The following is a 21,044-nucleotide window of genomic DNA, read 5'->3' as shown; positions in this document are numbered from 1 at the left end:
GTGGCATAGTGGTTAAGTGCTTTGGCTGCTAACCAAAATGTCAGCAATTTTGAATCCACCAGGCTGTCCTTGGAAACTCCATGGGGCAGTTCTACTCTATCCTATAGGATTGCTATGAGTCGGAATCGACTTGACCCCAGTGGGTTAGCAACATCAAAATTAGTAATGAACGAGAACACCTAGTTTATTTACTCAACACTCTTCTTGGGTGTTATACCCTGAAACATCCTTCATCCTAATTAAAAAACATAACCAAGTAGGCTACATACTGTGCCCTCCAGCAAAAATTCAGAAAGATGTCCCTTGGTCCGTGTTAATTGCACAGTGTATGGCAGCATCCAGGTCACTCATAACCCATCGTAATGAACCTTTAGTACAGTACGGCTTATCCATACCTGACTGAACCCTGTGTCCAATGAATATTAATAGTTTGAAGTCATCCTGGGAGGAGACAAAGAATTACTAGGTAAGCACTGAGTTTCAAGATTCTGATTTCATCCATGTGCTGTTTAATTGTTTAATTAATTCTCCTTTGCATGTTCTATTCCTCTCTCCCCATTCCTTTCTCTCTCTCTCTCCATCTGTTCCTCCTTCTCTTCCTTCCTCCTTCTACACCTCTTCTCTTTCTTTCCTCTTTTTGATCCACTGATTGTGTTATCAATCGTTAGGTTAGAGGTTGACCTACAGGGGCATGTAAGATTCCTTCCAAATTGAAAATTCTGAGAGGCCATGAAACAGATCCACAGTAGGGAGTTTTCTCTTGCCGTGTAGAAATTGTTTTTGTGATATGCTTTAACCTTGTTTATTTGGCAGAGACTATACCTTTATGAGGAGCCCTGTTGGCATAGTGGTTAAATGCTGGGCTACTAACCAAAAGATCGGCAATTTAAATCCTCTAGCTGTTCCTTGGGAAACCCTGGTGGCATAGTGGTTAAGGGCTACGGCTGCTAACCAAAAGGTCCACAGTTCGAATCCACCAGGCACTCCTTGGAAACCCTATGGGGCAGTCCTACTCTGTCCTATAGGGTCACTGTGAGTTGGAATAGACTTGAAGGCAGTAGGTAGGTAGGTAGCTGTTCCTTGGAAACCCTATGGGGCAGTTCTACTCTGTCCTGTAGGGCCACTATGAGTCAGAAATGACTCGACAGCAATGGGTCTTATACCTTCGTGAAGAGGGAGCACGTTCTGAGGTCTCAGCTCAGGTCCTCTGTCTCTACCTTGCAGTGTTTGTATGAATTATGGAATTGTAGTTGTTCTGCCATGTTCAGGTAATGGATATAGAGGCAAAATAGTAATCACTAACAGCAGTGATAATAAACATTTGTATGTAGCTTTTCATTTCTAAATGGCTTTGAGGAGACTTAATGCAGTCTGTTCTAGCTGTGTGGAAAGGCTCCATTTCAGTAGCCGCTGAGCTTTTTTTCCACAACGAAGCATAGTCCTAAACTTTTTAGTCATTCCTCATGGGTTTCGTCTGTTCTCTTGGTGTTAGCTATGCTTCAGTTTCTGTTCTCATATATGCATGTAAAATCAGTTTATCTTGCTACCATAGCTAGATAAAACCAAACCAAAACCCGTTGCCATTGAGTCAGTTCTGACTCATAGTGACCCTAAAGGACAGAGTACAACTGCCTCATGGGGTTTCCAAGGAGTGCCTGGTGAATTCGAACTGCTAACCTTTCGGTTAGCAGCCGTAGCTCTTAAGCACTACACCATAGGAAACTACCATTACTAAATTCTTTCCTGGTAGAAAGAAACGGAATTTTCTCTGGAGACTCAGAACACATCTGAGGATAAAACCCTGGTCTTCGTAGTGGCACCCTGCCAGGTAATTCAGCACACATTTTGAATGCCTACTTCCCTAAGGTGGTGGACTCACAACGTTAGCTAGTATTTATTGAGTGTTTACTTTGTTAGGCACTATGCCGAGCACTTTACATGCTTTAACTTAATCTTGTAGCAATCATATACGGGAGAAACTTAATAAATCCCATTTTCAGATGAGAAAACTGAGGCAGATGAAGCTAAGTGGTTAAGTAAGTTGCCTAAGGTTATTCAGCTGCCAAGAAGACAAAGCAGGGACTGGATTCTGCCCTTATTTGACTTTCAAGCCTGAATTCTTAGCCACTACTTTGGTTACAGGGTGAGTAAGGCAGACCCTCCTGTAGAGAAATTTACGATTTGAGTCCTCAGCTCATGCAAGTTGCTCCATACTCATACCTGTCTCTTGGGTCACTTTTTGAATATTCTAGATGGATTTGTGTGTAGTTCTGTCTGTATCACCAGACTGTAAGGATAAGGTGCTGGGTCTTATGTCTCTTTTGACCTTGTGCCTGGCATATAGATGGTGCTCAAGAACTGTTTGCTGAGTTGAAATCCTCTTTATTTTAACCCGAAACCAACCAAATTCCCTTTATTATAATTCCAGATCCCCTTTATTATAATCCCAAGCCCAAATAAAGACAAAAGAATTGTTTCCCATGTATAGATTTAAGGAAACCCTGGTGATGTAGTGGCTAAGTGCTACAGCTGCTAACCAAAAGGTCAGCAGTTCAAATCCACCAGGTGCTCCTTGGAAATCCCATGGGGCCGTTCTACTCTGTGCTATAGGGTCGCTATGAGTCGGAATCGACTCGACGGCAACGGGTTTGGTTTGGTATAGATTTAAAGTGAAATAATATTTAAATTAATTGGGGAGTGTAGTCTGAGTGAGTAAATGGTTTAATGATTTAAATAATTTATTCTTTAGTAAAACTTGTCAGCCCTGCCCCTCTCTCCAGCCTCATCTCATGCTACTGTTCCCTGGCTCCCTTTTGGTCTTGGGCACAGCCCATGTTCTTCTGTGTCTCGAATGCTCTTCCTCATCCTCTGCCCTGGGTCACCCCCTCGCGCCTGTCTCCTTCAGCTCTCATCTCAATCGTCTCTTCCTCTCAAAGCCCTGGCTCCTGCTTCTGCCCAGCCTTGCTCAATCTCTTTTGGCCGAAGTGTCTTAGGTTCCTTTCCTGCAAAGCTCTGATCTTGATTATAGGTGGATGGCCATTCATTCCTGCGGTTATCTGAGCGTCTCCCTTCCCATCTGCTCTGTAAACTTCCTGAGGGCAGGGACCCAGTCTGTTTTGCTAAGCTTTCTATCTCCAGCCTTTAGCATAGTGGCTGGGATGTAGCAGGCACCAGTGGCCAGTGCCAGAGAATACTTGAGGTGGGGGCTCCCCTGTAATTTCCATCATCTCATACAAAAGTGTCCTATTTTTGGATATAGACAATGGACATTTTCTCCATCTAATTTAAAATCTGACATGTGAATTAAGCTCCATACAGACAGGACTTATTCTGTTTGTTCACTCTGTGTCTCAAACATCTAGCAGGTGCTCTGAAGTATTTGTTGAATCAATAAGGGCATCATTACCAAACAAAAAACCTGCTGCCGTCGAATCGATTCCGACTCATAGCGGCCCTATAGGACAGAGTAGAACTGCCCCATAGAGTTTCCAAGGAGCACCTGGTGGATTGGAACTGCTGACCTTTTGGTTAGCAGCCATAGCACTTCACCGCTACACCACCAGGGTTTCCTTAGAACACTTTATTTTCATTAATCTAATATTCAGTCGTACATGCTCTGCAAACCCAGTTTCAAGATGAGTCCCCTCACTCCCGTTCCCAACCCTCCATGTTCTAACTAGATTGCACTTTCAAGCCCCTCACTTTAGAAACTCTGGTAGGTTCTCAATACATATTTTATGAGAACCCAGAGCTGGAAATTTTCAATGAATTTTCCTAACAGTACACGACTAGCAAAGTTGTAGTCCAACTAGAGAGAGCAGATGGGCTGGAATAGATTTTTCAAAGTATATGTGCTCCCAAGAGCATGCTAGGAAAGGTTCATGAATAAGTAAGCAGTTTACTCTGAGCAAGCACAAGCAAGAATATCACCTGGAAAAAAAAAACTTTTTTTTAAAAGCTCAACAGCTTTGTGAAAGGACAATGTTTTTTTAAAAAACCATTTAAATGTTGCGAATACTGGTTTATGTGCATAAACAAATGAAAGCGTGGCCACATGCATGACTCCTTTCCCTCTTTCTCCCCTCTGTTATTTTACAGGATTACCACTCCCCACCCTCAAAGTTTCCTTGCAGTTCAGCTTGTCAGTGGCCTCATCAAACCAAAGAAGGCAACTTGTTATCTCCAGCAACCAACATCTGGTTTCAGATGTGGCTAGTGAGCCTCGTTGCTGTGAGAGAGGAGATGTCATAATTAAACGGCAAGGCATGGTGAAGGGTGTGACTGTCATATATTACTACACTTGTAGGAAATTAGAAAACAAATGGTCTCATTTAGCAGTGACATGCAGGAGTACAATTATACATTTCTTAAAATTGTCTTATGCCAAGAAACATTTGGTTTTAGGGAAATACATTGGAGAACTGAAACACATTGGAGGGCTGGAAATAGGTCAATGTGATTGTAGAACAGCCTTTTCAGCATCCTTGTGTGGCTCCTATTGGTTTCCATTGGTCACCCAATCAGAGGGCTCGTCTTTAGACTAATGCTGTTCAGCTGGTTACTATGGCAATGATGGAGTAGTAGTTGTCATGGTGATGAAATGGAAATTTGGGGGACCAATTTCTTTAGTGGAGATGGATTCATTAAGGCCTGTCTTTCTTTCCTCAGAACTTGACCCTATTGCATAATACTTTTTAAAAGGGGTCTGTATATTTGGGGGTTCAGGCCTAAGTTTTTTCAACTCTGTGTTGAGAGTAGACACTTCCCCTGCAACAGTCTTTATGGCTCATTAAAAAAATGACACTGCAGAAGCTAGGTTTCTTTTTCTTCCTCAGAAGTGTTTCTGCCAAACCCTGCTGGATTCCTCCAAAGTCACTCTGGTATGAAATAGAATAGGGTCAGATTAAATATAAATGATCAAGGAGTCCCTAGGTGGTACAGATGGATAACATGCTTGACTGCTAACCAAAAAATTCGAGGTTCAAGTCTACCCAGAGGTACCTTGGAAGAAAGGTGTGGCAATCTACTTCTGAAAAAATCAGCCATTGAAAACCTTACGGAGCACAGTTCTACTCTGACATACATGGGGTCGCCATGAGCCAGTGTCGACTCGACAATACTTTTTTTTGATATGTATATTAGAGTCATACTTTGAGGTGGTTCCCTTTGAGAAGCAGCAGAGGCGTGGCTCTTTTGCCTCCTGGTGCTGATGTAGGTTTCATTCCTCTTTGCTTAGCGTCCGTGGTATGGGATCACCAATGGGAAATGTATGTTGTTTACGTGTCACAGAGACCTGAATGATCTTTATCCTGACTGCTCTCAAGGAACTAATTTAGCTGCTCATATTTTGGTTCTGGAAAAGTAATAGTGGTAACATTAACAGTTTGGCTATAATTGCGAACCACTTGAGAATTTGGAAGATATATTAGAACAAATCTGAGTTCATGACCCTCTCAGTTTTTCTGAGATTACTTTTGGTGTAGAACACTAACTCTGTGGAAAAGCCTTTTTTGGTATATTTCTACATTGGGAGTTTGCTACTTTAGACTTTTTACAAGGCATTTATGACAGTAGTTCTCAAACTATCTGGTGTAGGAAAGTCCCCTGGAGAGTATATAAAATGCAGGTTTCTATGCCCCACTACAGTCCATTGATTCAGATTTCTCAGGTAGAGCCTAGGAATTTGTACAAGCAAGAATATCACCTGGAAAAAAAAAAATTAAACAAATGACCATTAACAAACTAAAATGTGAGGAAAAAAGTTCTCTCTCAGGTGGTCAGGGTTCAGGGTTATGGATGTAGAAGGACCCATCCTCCCTCTCTTATGACCTGTGCAAGTTCCCCTCCATCAGCTCACCTAGGAAGGTGCGAGAATTGGGCAGTCTGGCCTTGAGCACAGCACCTGAGCTTTCCCCAACATCTGTAAGTTTCCTTCCTCCAAATAATCAATTGAGGTAGAGCCTTTATGCTCTTTCTTTCCTGCAGCTGACATTGCTGGTGATGCTTTCTTTCTCATGGATTTGTTTGTTATGGGTTGATTGGGAACCCAGAACACACCTAGTCTATCCCAACCAAAATGAGTAGCTTTCACCTCATCAGTACCTCTTCGCTTCCTGCTAGGACCTTCCAACATGGAGACATATAGCGATCATTGGCTTCACCTCTTTTGGCTGAAGTCCATCTGCCATAGTTTCTTTGAAGGCAAAGGGAGCTATTTTAATAAAGCCCGTTTAAGATACAAATTCTTCTGCTATAACAGAGGCCAAAATAACAGTGAATTAGTCATTTAGAAATGGTTTGATGGTGATAAAGACCTGTACTTCTCCTGTTTTGTTGCTCTGCTCTCCTCAATACATGGCCCAATATCATGGTCTAAGAGCCATATTCATATCATATCCCAGCCAATGGAAAGAAGAGGAGTAAAGAGATACCTCTTTAAGGAAATGTTATAGACAGTACATCACTTTCAATCTTATTCCACTGGTCAAAATTTAGTTATGTGGCCACACCCAACTACCATGAAGATGGCAAAATGACTTTTTGCTGGGTGGCCATGTGGAAAGCTAAAAGTTGAAGGTTCTATCACTAAAGGTAAAAAGGGATGGATACTGGGGGATAACTGGTAGCTGTTGCCATACCAGACATGTAATTTTCAGGTCTTCTGGCTCAACAGAAAGAGAACTTAGAGAATCTTGAGAAGGAGTTGGACATAGGGCAAACTAGGTCACATAACTGAGTGAATTAGGCAGGAGTGATAGGGTGAACTACAAAGTGAAACTCTTTTAAAGTGGACACTTGCTGCTCAGTTCTGAGAAATTGTTTCTGCTCGGGAATGTGAGCTTTGTTGTCAGATCTTCTAAGAGAACCTGGAATCTAGACTTCTATGTAAATTTATAAATTATTCCAAAACTGCATGTGGGCCTTTAGTTTATAACCCTTTAAAGAGACCTGGGCTCCCAACCCAAGAAGAAGCCTTAAAAACATGCAGTTAAGAGCTTGGCTGCTAACCAAAATGTTGGCAGTTCGAATCCACCAGCTGCTCCTTGGAAACCTTATAGGGAAGTTCTACTCTGTCCTATAGGGTTGCTATGAGTTGAAATCAACTTGATGGCAACGGGTCTTTTTTGGTGGCTCTCACAGTTTCATCTAATAACACTGTACTTCTCACAAAGCTCTCCTATGTTGTCTATCTCACTAAGCCAAGGAAACACAACCACCTTACTGAGGCAGGTATATTAAGAGATTGCTTCCCACATCCGTTGTCTCCTCCTATTCCCTAACAGAGGGCAGAGAACGGTAAAAGCCTTTCTACCTGATTTCATGAAGCTTGCCACCATTTCTTTTAGACCCTTGTCAGGTTTTATGTAGAGTTGCTAGGAACAATCAACAACGAAAATAATACTGTGTTGCAGGCACTAGAGGGAAACATTAGGTGATAGAGAAGGGGGCGAATACCTGATAAAGCTCAGCCTCTGCTTTACACAGGATTGTAAACCCTGAGATTTGACTATACCAGTAAACCACTTGCCATCAAGTCTATTATAACTCATGGAGACCCGTGTGTCAGAGTAGAACTGTGCTCCATAGTGTTTTCAATGCTGATTTTTAGAAGTAGATTTCCAGGTGTTTCTTTCAAAACATATCTGGGTGGACTTGACCTCCAATCTTTCAGTTAGCAATTGAGCACATTAACTGTCTGCACCATGGAGGGACTCCAAGTTTGAATATAGGAGGTGTTTAATCCAAGAAGATCTACTGAACTTTCCCACAAGATCTCATGTGAAGTAATGTATCTACGTAGATAGGGGATTGTGAGTTATAGGGAATGCCTTTGAATGGCTTTGAGTTTTAGTCTGACTCTCCTTTTTCTTCCATACCTTCCTTGCTTCCTTCTTCCCTTCCTTCCTTTCCTTGCTCCCTCCCACCCTTTCTTCCTCCTTACCTCCCTCCCTTTCCTTCCTTTCTATCAAGTAGCAGTTGAAGGGTCATTGTACAGGCTGCAGGGTCTAGGCCCAGGATAGTGGAAGAGGCCCAATCATTTCTGTGGCATGACTTTGAGAGAGTTCCTAGTTGAGTAACCTTCAGCCTCAGTTCTCTGGCCTCCCTCAAGGCTCTCCAAACCAACAATTAGCCTTTAAATAAATTCCAGAGTCAAGTTTTTTTTGCTTGCAATCATAACTGATACCCTTTGTGTTCTGTGTAAACCTACTGATCACAGGTCAGACAAATTGATATCCAGATTTCCAGAGGGATCCAGAGCCTATTCTTAGGGGGGGCCCCAGAGGAGTCTCTCCCAATATTCACTCCATTGTGCCACTTCCTCAATGGAGAAGGTAGAGTTTTTCCTTAAGGTGAACAACCCCCTCCAGGAGCAAATAAAGACCATTTCCTTTTGTTCTTTACAAGTGGAACGTGCTCACCACGTTCAAGCTAAATTTCATGGAGTTTCCAGCTGTCAGTGTCCAAAGCCCTATCAATAGTGTTTTCCTCTTTTTCTGTAAGTGAGTATAAAAGTGTTTACTGGAAGGAGAAAAAGAATTTCTCATTTGCCAGGCTTTTCTTTTGCAATGAAAACTACAGCATCAACATTAGCTTTAATTAGAGTTAAATTATGACCCAAGCAGGAATGAGGTCATTCTGAAAATCACAGACTTGGCAGAGACTTCTGGAAATCATTAATACCATTTTTCTACCTCTGGATTTTTAAAGTGGATTTTGCAAATACCATGAGTGAGAGGGTGCAAAAGGACCTTGGAAGTGGAGTAAGCAGTGGAGATTGCCCGGAAAGGTCCAAAGCCCTAGATCAATAGGGCATCTCTGGTCAGTCTGCCAACACCAATGATATTCCATCTATTTCTTCCATACACTAAAATAACTTTAATTTTCTTTTATTGCTAAATTAGTAAATTCATTATCAATACTAAAAGACAAAACATATAAGCAGAAAGGACAATAAGCGATCATCTGTAATCTCACAGCCTGAAGATAATTACTGTTAATAATTTGGTGTCTTATTAATCCTAACTCTTGCTAGTGACAGAAACCCAACTCAAACTACCTTAAGTTAAAAAAAGAGACTCTATTGGCTTATAAAACTGATAAATCCGAGGTTATACCATCTGCATTCAAGGGCTCAGTGTCATTAGATTTGCCTTCTCTGTCACTTTTTATTTTCCTCTGATCTCTTTACTCTGTTTTCCTCGGTGTTCACATCATTCTCAGGCAGACTCTCTCTTTGAGGATGGGCCCCACAGTTCCAGGTCTACATCCTATTGGCCTAGAAACCTCAGGGGAAAAAGACTTTTTTCCAAGAGTTTACCAGAAGTACCAGAATTGACCCTAATTTGACCCAGTTTAGACCATGTTAAACCAAACCAAGTCCACTGCCACTGAGTTGATTTTGACTCATAGCTACCCTATAGGACGGAGTAGAACTGCCGCATAGGGTTTCCAAGGAGCAGCTGGTGGATTCCAACTGCTGACCTTTTGGTTAGCAGCCACTTAACCACTGCACCACCAGGGCTCCCGAACACCCCTCACTCCCTCTCAAAATTTCCTGTCACCCTTAGAATAAAATCTAATCTCCTTCCTATGGTGAAACAAGGCCCAACATGATCTGGCCCTTGGCTCACTTTGGTGCTTCATGTCCTCTCTCACTCTGTTCCAGTCAAGCTGGGTTTCTTGCTGTTTCTCAAACATCTCAAGAATGCTTCCTGCTTGGGGTCTTTGCACTTGTTTTTCTCTCAGCTTAGAAAACTCTTACCCCAGGTATCTGTGTGGTCTGCATTCTCACCTCACTAAGGTCATTTTGTCAGAGAGGTGTTCCCCGGTCATACCCTTAAAGCAGCGCCCCTGTGGCGCTCGACCCTGCTTTTATTTTCATTATGGCATTGACTCTGGTCATTCTTGGGCAATAAAAAGCCTTATAATAACTTTAAGTCATAAACACAGCCTTTTTTCAGTAGTTTAAAATATTTGTTGTTGTCAGCTGCTGTCAAGTCGACTCTAACTCATGGTAACCTTATGTACAACAGAATGGAACGTTGCCTGATCCTGTGTCATCCTCACAACTGTCAGCATGTTGCAGCTATGGTGCCAATCGATCTTACTCAGGGTCTCCTACACCCTCGTTGGCCCCCTACTTCACCAAACATGATGTCCTTCTCTAGCGATTGATCCCTCCTGATGATAAGCCCAAGCAAGCAAGTTGGACAGTGTTCTTTAAAATATTCAGCCCCATGTAAATAATAAAAAACTTCTAATTTAATTTGAAATTAAAATGTCTCCTTCTCCACCCCAGCTGGGGCCAGCTGCAGAAGGGAAGCTGTGGCCAGAGAAAGAAAGATGCAGGGAGGAGAGAAAAGTTTTTGATTCATATTGTCTGTCCTAATTGGCTTTGTGCTTAAGCCAGTGTTAAAATGGACCTTTCCTTAGATAAGTGCTTTTGTGGGTTTCAGAGACCCACCCCATTAATATCCTACAGGATGTCTCACCTGCAGTCCCTTGAATGCATCCCTCTTCAGGCTTTGGGCTTACTGCTTGCTAAGCCATTAGGAATCTAGCTCCATTCTGCTAGATTCTCTTCTTGTCTCCAGGCAGTCCTTCAACTAGGACATAAGGTGACACTAACTCAGCTTTCTCTTGCTTAGAACTTGGCCCCCATCCTGTATCCCTTGCCCTGAGAGAGTCTGGGAGGGCAAGCCACACATGCTGCCACCTCTCCTTCACCCCCTCCATCAGCATCTCACCTGCCTGGCTGAGAGCACCCTCATAATCTCACAGGGGAGGTCAGACCCATCGATCATCTCTGTCAACTGCAGGAGCATGTATCAAGCTTTCTGAGGGGGTCCCATTGAAGTCCTTCTCACTAGGATTGAGGTAGGGCCAGGCACCTCCAGTCTTCTCTCTTGAGGGGTTAGGCTTACAGCAGAGCAACATTTCACTCCACAAATTCTCCTCATAAATCATTTTCCTAATCGCCATAGTCCATAGATCTTGGATGAGAGTGAGGAGTTCACGTGTTTTTAGTAAATCCTTTGAAAACTTGCATTTTGATCTGGGCCTGCACATTAAAAAATGTGCTATATCGATCCCTCAGTAGATCTCCCAATTTTATATCCTGTTAAAAATCAGTTGTCATCAAGTCGATTCTGATTCATGGCAACCCCATGTGTGTCCGAGTAGAACTGTGCCTAATGAGCTTTCAATAGCTGATTTTTTTTTTCCGGAGGGGATCATCAGGCCATTTTTCCAGGAAGAAGGTTCACCCTCTAGGTGGACTTGAACTGCCAACTTTTCAGTTAGCAGTCGAGCACATTAACCATCTGCACCACTCAGAAACCAAAAACCAAACCCTCTGCCATCAAGTCGATTTCGATTCATAGCAACCCTATGGGACAGAATAGAACTGCCCCATAGAGTTTCCAAGCAGCCATAACTCTTAAACACTATGCCACCAGGGTTTCCACTCAGGGACTCCTTTATATCCTGTTAAGGAATAGTAAAATCTATGAAGCAACTAAAGCAGGATAATAGGAAAAAGGGGAACTGGAGGTGCTGTTTTATTTTATTGCAGGGTAAAACCATTTAAAATTTATCTTTTCTAATTTTGAATTGGTAGTATAGTCATATGAATCAGATACAGAAATGTATGAAAAATAAACCAGAGACTACATCAGCCTGAGACCAGAAGAACTAGATGGTGCCTGGCTACAACCGATGACTGCCCTGACAGGGAACACAACAGAGAAACCCTGAGGGAGCAGGAGAGCAGTGGGATGCAGACCCCAAATGCTCATAAGACCAGACTTAATGGTCTGACTGAGATTAGAAGGACCCCCGTGGTCATGGCCCCCAGACCTTCTGTTGGCCCAGGACAGGAACCATTCCCAAAGCCAACGCTTCAGACATGGATTGGACTGGACAATGGGTTGGAGAGGGATGCTGGTGAGGAGTGAACTTCTTGGATCAGGTGGACACTTGAGACAATGTTGGCGTCTCCTCCCTGGAGGGGAGATGAGAGGGTAGAGGGGGTTAGAAGCTGGCGAAATGGACACGAAAAGAGAGAGTGGAGGGAGGGAGTGGGCTGTCTCATTAAGGGGAGAGTAATTGGGAGGATGTAGCAAGGTTTATATAAGTTTTTGTGTGAGAGACTGACTTGATTTGTAAACTTTCACTTAAAGCACAATAAAATTTTTTTAAAAATGTATGAAGAAGTATTCAGTGACAAGTCTTCTTCCCATCCTTGTCCCCTATCCACCAGGTTCACTCCATCATCCTGCCTAGGTAGCCTCTGTTACTATTTTCTTGTGTGGCCTTCTGTAGTGTCTTCATATAAACAAGCAAATACATGCATACCTTCTTATTTTAACCTCTTTTTACACAAATGGTAGTATACCATATACACTGCTCTACACTTGGCTTTTTTCATAATGATATATTTTAGAGATCTTCCTATATCAGGACTTGGAGATCTTCCTCATTCTCTTCTATAGCTGCAGAGTAAGTAGCCCACTCTATAAATGTACCACAAGTCATTTAACCAGTCCCCTATTGATGACCATTTAAGTGTTTTGCAATCTTTTGTTATTCCAGTTAATGCTGCAATGAATAACTTTATACATACATCATTTCCCATGTGTGTGAATGTATCTGTAGGATAACCTGCTAGAGGTGGAATTGCTGGGCCAAAGGGAATACGTGTTTGTGGCTTTGATCACTACTGTGAAATTGTCCTGCAAAGGAGCAGAACTAATTTACATTTCCACCAGCCTGACCCAGGGGGTAAATTTAGCAGGGTCTTTAAGTGTGGTTTCTCTGCAGAGTTGACGTTTAAAGGGCAGTCTGAATATCGAAAAGGGGCCACCCAGGTGAAAATCTAAGGGAAGATCTTTCTATGGGGCGGGGGAGCGAAGGTAAAGATCGGAGGCGGAAACAAGCCCCACGCGTTGGAGGAACAACAAAATATGCCAGTGCGGTAGGCATGTCATTGAATGAAGGGACAGCGAACAAAATGGGGTGGAAGGATTTAGCAGAAGCCAGATCGTATAGACCCACATTGGGAATTTAGAATTTATGCCAAATGGCGTGGGAAGTCATCATCAGGTGTTTTAAGCGGGGAAATGAGGTGATGTGTTTTCCATTTTAGGAGATTATTCTGAATGCTTTTTTTCCCCCCTAAATATCTTTAACTGTCCCTCTTGCTCATCAGAGCAGACCTTAAGTGCAGCATAAACATCTGCCCTAAAAGCCTCTCTTCAGCAAGAACCAAAGAAAGCTGTGGATGCACAAGAGACTAAAGACAAGCAAAGCAGACTTTGGTGAAGTGCTAAGAGCTGATCTTTTAGTCACCATATAGATCCATTACTTACTTTGTTAAAAAAAAAAAAAAAGAGGAAAGGAAAGGAAAAGTATGCCCATATAAATAGTAAAGGCCTAGGACCACTGTGAACTCAGTCTTGCCTCCAGCTGCATACAGCAACTTCACATTAATGATTCTATCATCCCTTCCCTGGATACCAGATTCCTCAACTCAGGAAGAAGGCAGGGCTTCTCCAATTTATGGCAGAGCTCATCCTGACTTTGAGCATACATCAATTTTCCTTTTGGTGCTGTGTATCCATGAAATAATGACAAAGGGATACATAGAAAATTTACATGCTAACAATTTAACATATCTTGCATAGTTTAAAATAACATATTTTAAAGTCAATCATCTCTAGGATTTCTGCTAGAATAGCTGCAAATGAGGAAATGATCTCATTTCTCCTGCCAGTTGGACAAATTAGCAAACACCAACAAATAAATGCTGAGAAAAAGAGATTTCCTCCACCCACTAGGCACAGTTATGGGATATGTGTTAATATGCATTGCTTTTAGCATCTGTTTTTACTGAAATGCTTATTCTGATTTGGGCATATGTTCCTGGTGGTGCAGCATCTAAATCCAACTCTCTGGTCCTACAGAGGGCATTGAGGAAAAGCACCCAGCATCGGCTGTAAGAGCAGTAGCTTCAAGTACAGCTTAAACTAGTTTCAGTGTCATCTCTGAACCTCCCTTGGCTCCAGATCGGACAGTGTTGTTTTGAAAATAAATAACTACCCCTGCCTTTGGTAGTCCTTCTAGTCAACAGCTTAGTTCAACTTCAACCATCCCATTTTGGAAAAACAATTCCTTTACCCAGGGGGATATATCCCTCCCCACACCCCCATCTGTCCACGTGTCAAAGATTTCTGCATACAATACCAAAGCTTAATCAGAAAATGCTAAAATAATCCTGAGCATATTCATGTGATGGAATTCTATATAGCAATGAAAATAGAAATATTACTGCTATATACATAGATGACTCTTAAAAAATGTCAACAAAAAGAGTCGGACACAAAATCTATATATTGGATGAGTCCATTTATATAAAGCTAAACCACAGGCAAAACTAAACTACAGAGTTGCTCATCAAAATAGTGACTAACTTTGGAGAGCAGAGAGGGAAAACAGCGAGAGGCACAAGGGTAGCTTCTAGCGTGCTGATAATGTTCTATTTCTTGATCTGGGTGGTGGGTACATGGACTGTTTACTGTGTTAAAACTCTTACACTAATGATTTGTGTACTTTTCTGTATGTATTTTACACTTCAAAAAAAAGTTTTTTTCCTTGCTTTATATGCCATTTTTTACTCCACATCTTATATTCAGTCTGATACATAGCTGATGGAACTATTATTATTTATTGTTAGAACTCAAGAGTTAGCATTTTTGGTTTGCAACTAATGTCATGAAACAAGCTATGTATAAATTGATTGGGAAACTGCTCTGTAAACTTTCACCTAATCCACAATAAAATGTTAAAAAAAAAGCTTTTTATGTTTGAAGGAAAAATATCATCAATATATGGGGAATTCTAAACATAGTCAAGACCTAAGGATTAAATTTCAGTTTATTCCATCGAAACCAAAGAAGAGCAGCTTGACGAGGTCTATTAAGCAGAGAGTCCTTCTCAAAGGAAAGATTTAAATATGGCGCATGTTTATGAGGACTGCACTATCTCTGCCTCACAGTCAAGACTCGCCCATCTCTTTTCCCCTTCTACACGAGTCCTCAAGCTATGACTCCGTAAAACCATGGCTTCATGGACAAGGCCCTGTGCATGAGGCCTCATTTTCAAATTCAAGAACATTTTAAAAAATGAAAGTGAAATAAGAACATTAAAAAAAGGTAAAATTTTTATAGAGACCAAAGTTTACTAGAGGTTAATGGGGTGGGGGTGGGGGAGAAGGAGTCATTGCTTAGAGGGCACTGAGTTTCTATTAAAGGAGGTGGAATAATTTGGAAAAGGATAGTGGTGATGGTTGCACAAGATAAAGAATGTAATCAATGTCACAAAATTGCACACGTAAAAAACATTGAACTGGCAAATGTTTTGTTATATATAGTTTGACCACAAAAAAAAAAAAAAGTAAAAAAAAAAAAAAAAACCAAAGGGGAAAGGTATTATTTACCTTCACATTATTTAATGCAACTTTGGTATCTGGGGGGAAATGATTAAAAAAAGAAAGAAAGGAAATGAAAGAAAACATCACAGAGAATCACGCCAAATTGGAAGCAGACAAAGGGAGCCAGATCTACCTTATTTATTATAAAGATACACTGTGAAGGACGAAAACCGACTGTATACTGAAGCCTGTAATGGTACATGCCAAAATGTACAGTACTATACATAAAAGTGCATTGTCACAACAGATTAAGAAAACAAAAAATTTTTTTTTCTTCCAGAACTGTAAAAGCAACCCCTTTTACTTTCCCCTCAGAGAGGAAGGAATGTCATGGTAAGAGGCAGTACAGAGCATAGGCAAACGCGATGGACGTCAGCAGCACAGGAGCTGGACGGGGTGGGATGGGAAGACACAGGAATTGTTGTGGGGTGGGAAAGGCACAATCATGTCTACAAGGTAAACGAGACTGTCTGGACTGGTGAGGATGCAAGACAGGACAATACTGAGCACCGAGGCACAGGACGGTGGAGATGGAGAAGAGGTGAGAGAGTGATAGATGTTTCCAAAGACTCAATGGGCAGTCGGAATTGGGGAGCAGGGTGAGGGAGTCTTTAAGAAGTGGGTTGGGCATTGAAGAAATGCAACAGTACAAGAGCAAGGCTAAAACTCCTCTAAAATAGAAAGGCACTTTCACATGTACATACTACAGATGTACACTGACACGATTAGGTAACAGTCACAAGCAGGAAGCCAGCAGTACTGCAACTGATCAAACCGACGGGAAATGACAACACTGATTTAATTATGTGGGCAGGAGTTACCCTTAAGTACGTATGTAAATAGCAGTCTCTCCCGTTTCACAGCCACTTACTATACTTTAAATATCTATAATAACCATCACACAACACATTTAACTCGGATGAATGCTCTAAGGGGGACATTCACGAATGCACAGTTTATATATTTTCTTTTACTCAACAATTTCTAAGGTAAGCATTATGGAACCCAGTACAATTATTCAAACATACAAAATTCCCTATGTAATTTAAAGATACAGGTATCCATTTCAATTATGCCACAGACTTTTTTTTTTTTTTTAAAGAAAGTATACTAGGGTAAGTGAAAGCTCAAATTCCAGTTTGTTTTACCGATCTGAATGAAGCTGTGCCAAAGTCACCCTGCCACCCCAGCCCGGGGGGCGGTCTGGAGTGGAGGTTCTGTTTACACATGGGGAAAGCCTTCACTTCTAAGCTGCTCTGTCTGTGCTCAGGGCCTCTGTGGTGGACGACTCAAAGCAGGACTCAGTCCCAAGTGCACTCCCGTATTCACGGCCTCTCACTGCTGTTGTCAGGAATAAAGAAGTGTCATCCCAAGTTGAAGTCTTCTAAAGCCACCAAGAGACTCACAGGCTCTTGGTGAGGCCCAAATTTTCCTCTGTTTGTAGACTCCAGAGGCTATGTCACTCCCAAATGCTAAGGAAACCACTCCCCCCACCCCTTTCTTTTCCTTAATTATGGACCAATTTGGAAACGGACAAAACTACAAAGAAAACTCTTAACCAATACGTTTTGACCCCTGGAGCTCTATATCCACTGAAAACTGTTCATGGGCATTGCAACTGTAACTTATTCTACGGATGGCTAAAGAGGCGCCAAAGTCAGACTACGTTGTGTGAAAACATGCAAAACCACTTCACAAGGATGCTTAGACTTAATACAGAGCTCTACAAAGGGCCACTCAACAGGTCGGAACAGTTTAGAGAATACTCCTCAAAAAACGTTTCCTATGTACCTTTTCCTCCCTATCCTAATAATCCACCTCTGCTCCCCTGATGCAAACTAAAAGGCTTAGTTGGTAAATCTACTTCTGTGAATTCTACAGATGGGGCATGAATATATGGTTGTCAGCTGTGAATACGTATTTTTGCGTAAGTGGATTCAGGTAAGCTTTGTAGAACCATCATTCTCCCAGCATTCAAATGTCACCCCTCCCCAAACTGCCCACGAGGACCTAACACTGGGGGCAGAACATGTCCAGGACTCGTTCTTCTTTCCTAATTCTGTCTTCCTATCGCCCCTCTGTGTGTGCACCTGTGTAATAAAGGAGGCCAGGTGAGCCCTCCCAGCTGCTGAAGCTTTTAATGACTTTACCCTGTGCTATTATGGATACTCTGTGAAGTGGCCATCTTGTCTCCTCATCCCTGGAATCTGAAGACTTTTACTAAGTAAGGTTAATCGAGTCCTTACCGAGCTCTATTCCTCCCATGGAATTGGAAATTAAAAAAAAAAAAGCCTCTGGGTGACAATAGGGGTCTAGGGGTCTAGGGAGAGAGGATAGAGACAGGCAAGGGACTGAGCAATGGGACAATGTTAGGAGCTGTTTCCTCTAAGAAGGTACAGCCTCTGAGGGTCTGGAGCAGCATGTTTTCTGCTGTCCAGGGCAGCAGCAGAGTCCTGATTTGGTGGGTGGAAAAGCAATCCTCTTTTCATCGTAAGTGTAAACAACAAAGAGAGGAGACACTAAGGAGGATTACCAGGGAGAAGCCTGGAGAAATGAACTTGCAGAAATAAGATCTACAAAACTAATGCTAAAGCTTGTAGAAGACATTAGAGAATAATAAATTAAAACACCTCTGTCCTTCTGATGCTGTTAACATCTTACTCTTCCACCAAATAAGTAAAATGGTTAAGTATCCCCTTTTCCCCAGTGATTTCTACAGCATTTCAAGTTTGCACCCCCTCCCCCTTTTATTACTTCCACCTTTACTCTTTGCTTGTTTCTCTACCTAGCAACAGAGAATCAGAAACCCAAGTGGAATCTGGGGAGGACTGGGAGATTACATAGGAAAGGCGTAGCTAGGGAATATTGTTTAAAAAGGAAAGTGCTATTTGAAGCTCAAGCCTGGCTGTGTCTTCATTGTGTCTAAAGGACCAGTAAAGCTCAAGAGAAATGACAGGGGGCTGGACAAGATGCTGAGCTGGGCCTCCTTTCCAAAATGGGTAAAAAAAGATGGTTCTGAAAATTCAGATGTTTAAGTTTACCATATTTGGAAATATTTTTAAAAAATCACTTTTCAATCCATATGTGAAATTAGGACTTGGTAAGCAGCCAGCAGTGTGACTTTGAAAGGTAAGACTATCTTTCCTTAATTTCCTCTCTTTCTACAACTGGATGATTAGACTGGCAAACTGAAGTAGAGATAAAAGTAATGACCTTAATTTTAGCACAGATCCTGATTTTTTCCTGTATGATGCATTCACCAACGGGGTGATGATTAAAGTCGAGGCTAGATAACTCTTAGGTGCACATGCAATTAAATGACTGCCAGTTTGAAACCAAATACAAGTCATCTATAAAAAAAAAAAAAAATTTATTTATTTATTTTATAGGTAAGTGTGAACCTAGATGGAAATCCATGGTGGTCCAGAGGGGTTAGTTCTGGGCCACCCGTTTTTCTCCAAAAACGTCTGTTCATCTAGAAATGCAACGATAGAGTAGGTGAAATGCTCAGGAGTTTACAGATGATATAAACTGCTGCTGATAGGAGAAAATGATTTGTACCTTAGTAAAATGAACTGAATTCAAAGCAGTCTTTGTAAGATGGAGGGAAAATGGCATAAATGCACGTTAAAGAAAAACTGTGGATGTGCTAGGAAGTCAGAGAAAGAGGGTCCCTGATGGAGCTCAGCTGCCCACGTGAGTTATGTAGAGACCATAAGCAAAAAAAAAAAAAAAAAAAAAAAAGGCATGATTTCAGGGTGCAAAGTCAGGGGGAACTCATCCTGGAAACATGAGGTAATCCTCCCACCTTGGCCCGGGATGGCTCTTCCTCTAGTACCACAGCCCGTTCTGCATTGGTTCAAAGACGACAAATGGAGAGGAGAGCTGTGAGTTCAGCTGAGAATTATCCGGCCTCTACAGAAGTTTAAATGAACCACGGTAATTTATTTAGGGTCAGAGCAGGCCAAGGGAACAAATGACTTCAATACTACTTGCTTGTTCTCCATTTCCACAGAGAACACAGGGATTTAGGGGGTGACAGAAATATTTTCTAGGCAGTTATTACACAACATATATCCAAAGGAGTTGGTTGAGTAGTATAACGAGAAGTCTTTTCAATGACACTGTGTATTATAGTCCTTCATGAATGCTGGGGACAGACTTGGAAATCTTCCGGGGCCTGATCAGGCTCATGGAGGGAGGGACATCCACAGCTCTGGAGGTGTGTGCTTTTCTCCTTTTCCCAGGTTCAGTTCAGTTCAAGCAGTAACTGCAGAGGTTCTACTCCCTTCCACTGAGCCTTTACCCTGGACCCAGGCATATTATTTTCATGAAAGAGGTAAGGTAATCAGCCAACCCAGGAAGGACCCACCGTGACAACTGCATGTCTTTAGCATGAGCTGGACCTACCCCCCCCAACACCCCCCACCGTAGGATCAGAATTGCTGTCAGCTACTAAACCATGCCATTTTCAGCCATTTTCCCACGTGCCATAGCCCATACTGGTTATACTCAACAAGGCCTGAAACTTGGATTCTTGTGTCTTCAGATCATGGCATTTCTGACTCACCCAGGCTACACTAAATCTGAAGCACAGTACAATGCAGAGAGCGGTGTTGCCTTCATTACAAGTGGTGCAGCATTGGATTTTCAAGTAAGTCTAAGTGTTTCTATTGTCTTTAAAATGACATATGTCCAGTTATTTAAAAAAAAAAAAAAAAATTTACAAAATACAAATGCCCGTGTTAATTTAGCTAGTCTCAGACATTACATTCGAGAACATGGAAAAGCCAAGAGATCTCCAGTTATAAGCACAAAACTAATGAAAGCTATGGACTGTTGACTTTTGCCACTAATCCATTCTTTTTTAATCGCCTCCTCTGATGGCCTTGCTCAGCTGGTTTTTACATTGTGCAAGACTTGTCTGTCGGACCCTGGGAAGGTGGGGCAGGTCCTATGGTTGGGTTTGTTTTTGGAAGAACAGCGGGTTTTGGCCTGAGGGCTGGGGGCTTTAGCTGAACACCCATTCTGGGTGCCACCATTGGCTTGAAAGTACTCATTGTGTCACTGGAGGAGCTAGTGCTGCGTCGAATCTGAGGCTCAGAGCTCCTGAGGGCAACATTGTGCAAAGGGCTGAGAGATTCCGTGGAGGTGGCAGGTGTGGGAGAGTTTTTCACTTGCTCTAAGGTATCCAGCACCACGTCAGGGGCATGCTTTGCTGTACTCTGTCTCTCCAGTTCTCGGAGTTCATTCAGGGCTGTGTTCATTGTATCTTCAATATCCTGTTGAAAAATAACCAGAAGACAGAACAGACTGATAATTAATACCAATGTAGAGACCTATATACTCCATTTCAAAGCAGATAGGCCAGGAAAGAGTATGAATAGTTTAACTTCATCACCCATAGAGTGTATGAACATAATGCCATCTCACACAATTATTTTGACTCTGAATGTTCGGGAGACCAAGATGGAGTGGCTCATGGAGCTATGTCAAACATTTGTCACTCCAAGGCAGTCGGTAGCCTTTTAGTTGTTTCCACCTTGCATGCTTA

General features: G+C 42.0%; 1 protein-coding gene across 2 annotated transcripts in view; it reads right to left on the bottom strand.

The window, feature by feature from the left end:
* Positions 1–18,561: 18,561 nt before the first annotated feature.
* SRGAP1 (SLIT-ROBO Rho GTPase activating protein 1) overlaps positions 18,562–21,044 on the bottom strand; it is a 336,426-nt gene continuing 333,943 nt past the window's right edge. For both annotated transcript variants that reach the window (XM_049883765.1, XM_049883766.1), the window contains exon 22: positions 18,562–20,772. In XM_049883765.1, coding sequence (XP_049739722.1) covers positions 20,395–20,772 — 378 coding nt within the window. In that variant the 3' untranslated portion in view covers positions 18,562–20,394. The remainder of the gene's footprint in view (positions 20,773–21,044) is intronic.

The sequence above is a fragment of the Elephas maximus genome, chromosome 4 (assembly GCF_024166365.1).
Source record: "Elephas maximus indicus isolate mEleMax1 chromosome 4, mEleMax1 primary haplotype, whole genome shotgun sequence".
NCBI classification, from domain to species: Eukaryota; Metazoa; Chordata; class Mammalia; order Proboscidea; family Elephantidae; genus Elephas; species Elephas maximus.
Note: the sequence above shows the minus strand (reverse complement) of the source record. Positions and strands in the feature narration are given on the sequence as shown.